This window comes from Bison bison, unplaced genomic scaffold, assembly GCF_000754665.1.
Source record: "Bison bison bison isolate TAMUID 2011002044 unplaced genomic scaffold, Bison_UMD1.0 scf7180017864370, whole genome shotgun sequence".
In the NCBI taxonomy this organism is placed as follows: domain Eukaryota; kingdom Metazoa; phylum Chordata; class Mammalia; order Artiodactyla; family Bovidae; genus Bison; species Bison bison.
Window position 1 is genome coordinate 9,898,111 of NW_011494942.1, and position 7,413 is coordinate 9,905,523.

A 7,413-nucleotide genomic window follows, 5' to 3' on the forward strand; every position below is an offset into this window, starting at 1 on the left:
TTCACTTTCACTTTTCACTTTCATGCATTGGAGAAGGAAATGGCAACCCACTCCAGTGTTCTTGCCTGGAGAATCCCAGGGACCGGGGAGCCTGGTGGGCTGCCGTCTATGGGGTCGCACAGAGTCGGACACGACTGAAACGACTTAGCAGCAGCAGCAGCAGCAGCAGCATATTATGATTATAGATAACAAATACCTGGAAAATTCAGAGCTGGCCTAATTACCTTGTGGAGTTCTTCTACTCTTTTTTTAAAATTCCTTCACAAATGGCACTTTTTTTTCTCATAAATGCAGTATCTGTTACTTGTCAAATATTTGAAAAAGACTAAAGAATTATAAAGAAACAAAATAAAATCAACCACAATCACAAAAGCAAACAAAAAAGAATAAGGAGATAAACAGATGTCAAGAAGTGATCAGTGCTATGGAAAAAACTAAAGTTTAAAGGGATAGAGTGGGAAAGAGAATGCTTATTTTAGATGGAAGGGTTAGGGAAGGTGTCCCAGATGAGGTGACATTTGAGCAGAGACTTGAATGAAGACAGTAGGTCATGTAGAGATTTAGGGGCAAAGTATTTCAGGCAGAGGAAACAAGTGCAAAGGCCCTGAGGTGGGAACACACTTGGTAGGAACAGGAAACAGCAGAGTCAGTGTGACAGGGATGCGGGGGAAGTGAACTGACAGAAAATCTTAGAGGCTCTGTGACTGCTGGCGTAGGGAAAGGGAGGGGCTGAGAGAACCAATTACCCCATTGTGTGTGTGTGTGTGTGCACATGCTGTCACACCAGTCATGTCCAACTCTTAGTGACCCTATGGACTGTAGCCCACCAGGCTCCTCTGTCCATGGGATTCTCCAGACAAGGATACTGGAGTGAGCTGTCATGCCCTCCTCCAGGGGATCTTCCTGAAAGACTGAACCCATGTCTCCAGAGTTCAGGGAGATTTTATTTTAGATGGAAGGGTTCTTTATAGGCAGGTTCTTTACCGCTAGCAACCTGGGAAGCCCACCCCATTGTACACTGATTGACATTTCAGTTCTCCATGTACTCTGCCTCTATGCAACCAAGATTGTAGCCCATCTTTCTTACTTCCCCAGGACCTTTACCACAGACATTGCTGGCAGTTGAGGTAACCCAAGTTTCTCTCTCCATTCCTGGTACTTTGTAGGAGCCATTAAGGCATGGCTACCATGTTTTAATTTGCTTCTGTTTTTATGAAGCATGAAGGAGCAAAGTTGAAAGGAGGAGAGTTTCACCAGTAAAATAAGAGAATCTGAGTGATGTTGAGCTTTTTTCTTTGAGCCTCTACACTTCCCCCTTGGCATCAGAGATTCTCAATCCTGAAAAAACATTGGACTTAATTGCAGAAGTTTTTAAAACACAAAGCTGGACACCATTCTAAAATCCCAGAGGGATGGAGCAGGACTGTGCTTGTTTGTTTAAGTTATCCAAGTGGATTCTAACTGTAGTCAGGGCTGAGAAACATACCATACCATTTCTCCTGAAAATTTCACCAACTTAAACAGCAATGGTTCCCAGCATCGGATACTGAGCTGATTTACCTGGGAGGATTTATTTTTTTAAGAAAAATATCAATGCCCATGCCCTACCGTAACATCAGTGAAAAAGAGACTCAAGAGTGGGGCTCCACATCAATTTCAGTTTAAACTCTTCAGTTCAAAACTCTCCAGGACAGGCTAGTGCACGGGAACGGCTGAGAACCAGCAACAAAGATTCAGATCTAATGGATCTGTGAATTCTTACTGAAAGCCACGTACTCTCTCACAATCATAGGAACTTGGTCATCTCAAAGTGAGTATGTCCAAAATGGAACACATAATATTTCCTTCAAAATTGGGTACCTATGTCTGATATTCATATTGCTTTCTACTTCCTGACTTCTCAATCATTAATTTTTTCAAAAAAGTCTACTAAAAGAAGGAAAGAGAAATGAAAAGTAAAAATCTCTAACCTTTACCTGGCAATCACATTTACACTTTCCAGAGATGACCTCTGCTAGCAAATTCATTGTGTGCATGCTAAGTCGCTTCAGTCGTGTCCGACTCTTTGCAGCCCCATGGACCGTAGCCCACCAGGCTTCTCTGTCCATGGAATTCTCCAGGCAAGAATCCTGGAGTGGGTTGTCATCTCTTCCTCCAGGAGATCTTTCCAATCCAGGGATTGAACCCACATCTCCTGCATTGGCAGGCGAATTCTTTACCCCTAGTGTCACCTGGGAAGCCCAAGGATCTAATCAAAGTCCAAAGAAAGGGGAGGAAAAGGACAATACCAGACAAATCTGTACCCTTTGGTCGCAAAAGCAAAATTTTCTCAGAAATTCCCTTATGCCTTATTGGTTAGAAATGTATCACACTGATATCTTCAGCTGCAGGAGAGGTTGAAATGCAGGTTTGTCATTCAGGGTTGGTCGGAGAACTGCAAATAAAACCAGAGTTCTGTTAATAAGGAACATGTCTGGGGCTGTACATGAGGCTTCCCAGGTGGCTCAGTGGAATCCATTGCCAATGCAGGAGACACAGAGAAGCATGAGACACAGGTTCGTTTCCTGGCTCAAAAAGATCCCCTGGTGGAGGGCACGGCAATCCACTCCAATATTCTTGCCTAGAGAATCCCATGGACAGAGAAGCCTGGCAGGCTACAGTCCACGGGGTCACAAAAGAGTCAGAAACAACTTAGCAACTGAGCACGTCTAGGGCTGTATTGGGTGTACACATTAGCCCAGCGCACAGCGCCTCAGCACTTAGGAATTCTTGTTTATACGCCTTTGTCTAACATGGGAATAGACAGAAGGACTAAAACTCAGCTGCAGATGCCTTCCCACTCTCACCTCTTTTTTTCCATTATTTCTTGCACATGTAAAATTGAACATAAGGCACCTCCAGCTTATCTCAACTCCCTCCCTTCTTCCTCCAGCATTAAGTGTGGAAACCAGAACCCCTACCCAACCCAGTAGTCTGGGGTGTCCTCAGCTTTCCACCACCAACCACTTGCCTTACCCATTTCTCATGCAACCCTTTGATATAGACAGCTCACTCTCCCAAGTGCTTGGTTTCCTCTATAAAGTCCCTTGGATTGATTTAAACAATTGGGAAAGAGAGTCATTTCTCTTGATCATATTGGCCTCTCTCGTTTAGCACAGTATCATATCAAATATGTTTGACTAATTCTGTTCTAAACCTGGATTGATCTTCATGGTTTTGGATATCTCAACATAATACACTGCTATAGGAAAAACAAAACTGAAAACAAAAACCTGTACTTACTATAAATCATAAAAGTCCTTTCTGTTGTCATGATTTCAAACCCTTACAGAGTCAACTTGAATAATAATCTGGGCCTAGAATATACTTTTCTGAATCCTCTCTTCAAAATACTTCTAAGACCACCCATAATGGGTGGGACTCACTGTTAATGGCAAAGCCTTTTTTATGTTTTTAAGTTCAACTAGTGCTACTGTAATAATTTGCTAATACTAGTTAAGTTGCTTGAAATCAAAAATAAATGATTATATTGCTAGGTATTAGTTTCCTTTCAGTAACTACTACATCTTCTTGTAAGACATGTAATTTGTTAATGAAGTGAATTGCAACCCTCTAACATTCTGATTTGTACACGAGGATTGCTCCCATATGCAGCTTTGTAAAATAGCACACTAATAGGTGCCTTCAGAATTTCATCAAGAACTCCAATTTTCCTTCACTGACAAAAATTCCTGCAATTCTGGAAACTAAAAATAACAGCTGTTAACCTGAATGCAAAAAGAAATTACCTAAGAAAACTAAATATAAACAACGAGGTGATACAGTTGAATGAAATTCAAAATTAAGCAAGCAACATGCAGGTGTGTGATTGGTTTGAGTAGATGTGAAGTACAGTTCAAAGAGGAAAAGAGCACTCATGTAAAAGAAACAAATTTTCTGCACAATTTTTATCAGAGTTCTTTAGAAGCCATCTTTTTCCTATAGTTCCTTTCTAAAGATGGATAAAATAACAATATTTGTAACATGTTATTTCCTCCTTCATGATTACTCTGTCTCTTCCTAATGCTCCAACGTTCTCCAGTGATTTCAAAGTCAGGATGTCTCATAACATACGCTTGTGGAAAAATTTGTAAGGTCACAATGACTGGTCTGTGAAACAACATGAAATATGACAAAAATAGGGCATATTAAAAAACAACCATTTCTTGACACAAAATGTGTGGTTGGGGAACCATTTGCTCTGAGATGGGGAAGCATGCACCAGGCTAGTGCAACTAGGTTAAGAGCTCCTGAGGGCTATTATTAGCTCTGAATTCAAGCAACATCCAATTGCCATCAGTACTTCTGAGTTGGCACTTAAACTTTCAAAGGCTGTCTCTGGATTACAACTGTCAGGACTTCCCAAGCAAGAATACTGGAATGCATTGCCATTTCCTCCTCCAGGGGATCTTCTGGATTCAGGTATCAAACCTGTGTCATTTGCATCTCCTGCATTGGCAGGCAGATTCTTTACCACTGTGCCACCTGGGAAGCCCTTAGAAATTGCGTAACTTTAAAACAAGCACATCTGTCTTGCTCTAGTTGGAAAGCCATGGGTGCTACATTTGTTATCATTTAGAGACACTTTTTAAAAATCTAATAAGGAAGTTGTACGGATGAGAGAGTTAGGGCTGTGGAGAGAATTTGGGCTGCGGAAGCAAAGGGAAGGGGAAGAAACAGACAGTTGATCTCCTTGAAACGAAGATAACCTTGGAGTCCACAGAAAGATTCCCTAGGATTTCCCAGTAATAAGGGACCTCATTACCGGACTCTCGGAAAATGGTTTCTTTACTTTAAAATTACTGTATCAACATGTATATGTATGAATGAGTCCTTTTGCAGTCCACCTGAAACTATCACAGCATTGTTAATTGGTTATACTCCAATGTAAAATAAAAAGTTAAAAAAAAAATAAAACGACTGTATCAAAATGGGAGAAGGGATACAATATGAAAACTACCCAAGAGAGATCAAAAGGCAATTTAAAATTATAAATGAGGTGATCAAGAAGGAAATAGAAAAAGTCCAAAGCCAACATGGTCCTGTAATATCCACCATTTTTTTGCCCCACAAATTACCAGTTTCATTTTTCATTTGCCTCATCACATTGCACTGTGAATTCAACCACAATTACCACTGATGTTTTGATATGCAAATACATAAGCATAGAATATCAGTGGGCTTTCCTGATAGCTCAGTTGGTAAAGAATCCGTCTGCAATGCAGGAGACCCCGGTTGGATTCCTGGGTTGGGAAGATCCCCTGGAGAAGAGAAAGGCTTCCCATTCCGGTATTGTGGCCTGGAGAATATCAATACACTCCCCTTAACTAAAATCTAAAGTATAGAAATTTAAATTAACAAAGAGAAGATTATTTACATGATGAATTAACCCTTCACTTTGCAAACAATTCTTCTATGTATAAAAGTATAAAAGCCTTTTGGGAAATTTTTTCATTAATCTATAGCCTGTGAGGAATTTACTATATAAGATGACCCTTAGAGATTATCAAGTAAGAATCCTTTTTATTTCATTCTTTCAAGGATCCATATCTCAACATCTAAGTCCCTAAAATGTATTAGAACTTAGTCTTCATAGACTAGCAGCGTATATCTATCTACTGTTGGGTTAGAGGACACTATCTTTAAAGGACAAGGAATAACACGAACAAATAAATTCACAAACGTTTTAGTAAGGAAATTACTATATCATATTTTGATTTTTTAAAAATCCTGAGAGTAGAGATCTTACATTAAATTTATCTTTGGATTTCTAATGCCAAGCACAATCCCCAGCACATAGTAAGAGCTGGGTATGTGTGAAATTGATGAGCAAGTCTCATCCGTCTCTGAACCCTGCCAGGATGTGAGATCATTAGGACACTCTGTGCTATGGATGACAATTGACAGTGACTGAAACAGGCAGAAGAGCAGAAGGAGGAAAAAAGAAAAGCCACGGAGGAAAAAATCTCCATGGCCTGGAGGAGTCGGGAATAGGTGGAGATAATGAATTAAGGAGAAAATGATAATAAACCTTACATTTATGTTCTTATGATTTTTAGAAATACAAGATTCTTTCTGTCTTGCTTCTCACTATTCCTCTGTGAAGTACAAGGTTATTTAATATATAAACCCCAGAATATAGAGAGAAATGAAGGAAATACAACCTTTTTTTTTTTTTTAACTGTAAAATGTTAGGTGCTGCTTAAAGAGGAAACAAATGAGTTTAGCTTTTTCCACAAACAGGGTGAAGGGTTAAAAGTATTATATAATAAGATAAACCTCAAGGTGAAAGTCACGAACTGGTTATTTTCCAAGAAAACTTTTATAATTCATGAAATAAGCAATTAACTGCCCGGTAATTTTATACGACTGTCCTACACTGCTCCCCATATGACTTTTTCCCCAGAAGAGTGGAATTTAAAATGCATGGCAGGTTATTTCAATTATTGTATAAACCTGTGCGGAGAAAACTGCCCCAAATCTCAACAAGAAATGGCTGTATTCAACTGAACTGCTGTTTCACTTAGCCTCTGGCAAGTAACTTACCTTGAAAGTCTCCACCATCTCTTTGGATTCGCCTTCTCCGGTACCTTCTGCGGAGCATCCATTATTGCAATCCTTAAAGAAGAATTAAATCCATTAATTAAAACTAGGTGTCTCACTGGGGTCTGGGGTAATCAATATCACTCACCATCACACCCTTCGCTGCTCTCGGGTCTGGTCCCCAAGCAAACAGGAAAAGGAGAATCAAACACCCAGGCACCAGCCCCAAAGAAGAGCGTCCTGCGAGAGCTGTCCTTCTCTTTCTGCCCTGTCGGAGGTCGCGGCTGTTTTTGTCCTCCACCGCTGGCTTCGAGCAGACTGATTAAATTCCAGGTTCGCCCTGAAGCGCCAGGGTTCACCAGCAAAGAACAAGAAAGTAATTGTCTCCCTTTTATCCGAGGAAATAGTCTAGATTAGGGCTTAAAGCCATTAACAGAGAAATCTCCTGGGCGCACTCAGCCTCGTGGTCTTGTCGATCACGGGCGCACAATAGCAAGCCTGGAAAAGCGATGGGGACCAGAGTGAACCATTTTCTCCACGGGTAGGGTCCTCCAATGCAGGCTCAAGGACACTCGTTAAGGACAGAACTCATGGAATGAGGGAGTAAAATTTTAAAAACACTTAAGGACGGAATGGAAACAGGTCGAACAGGAAAAGGTACTGACTTCAAAAAAAAAAACCTAATCTGCTACATCACTAAGGAAGAGAGGAAGAAAGGATTCAGGGAGGCAAAAAGGCTACGGGCAAAATATTTTGGGGTGGCGAAGGCACGCAGGATGTGGCTGTCAGTTCTGGCAGCCCAGAAATTCCTTTCCCTCTGCTCCCCCGCCC

The 7,413-nt window shown here is 40.8% G+C and overlaps 1 protein-coding gene across 1 annotated transcript in view; it reads right to left on the reverse strand.

The window, feature by feature from the left end:
• Positions 1–7,413, reverse strand: part of BCAT1 (branched chain amino-acid transaminase 1, cytosolic) — a 118,181-nt gene that overhangs the window by 69,173 nt on the left and 41,595 nt on the right. Inside the window, exon 2 of the mRNA XM_010855982.1 lies at positions 6,586–6,657. Within this exon, the coding sequence (XP_010854284.1) occupies positions 6,586–6,657 (72 nt within the window). The remainder of the gene's footprint in view (positions 1–6,585; positions 6,658–7,413) is intronic.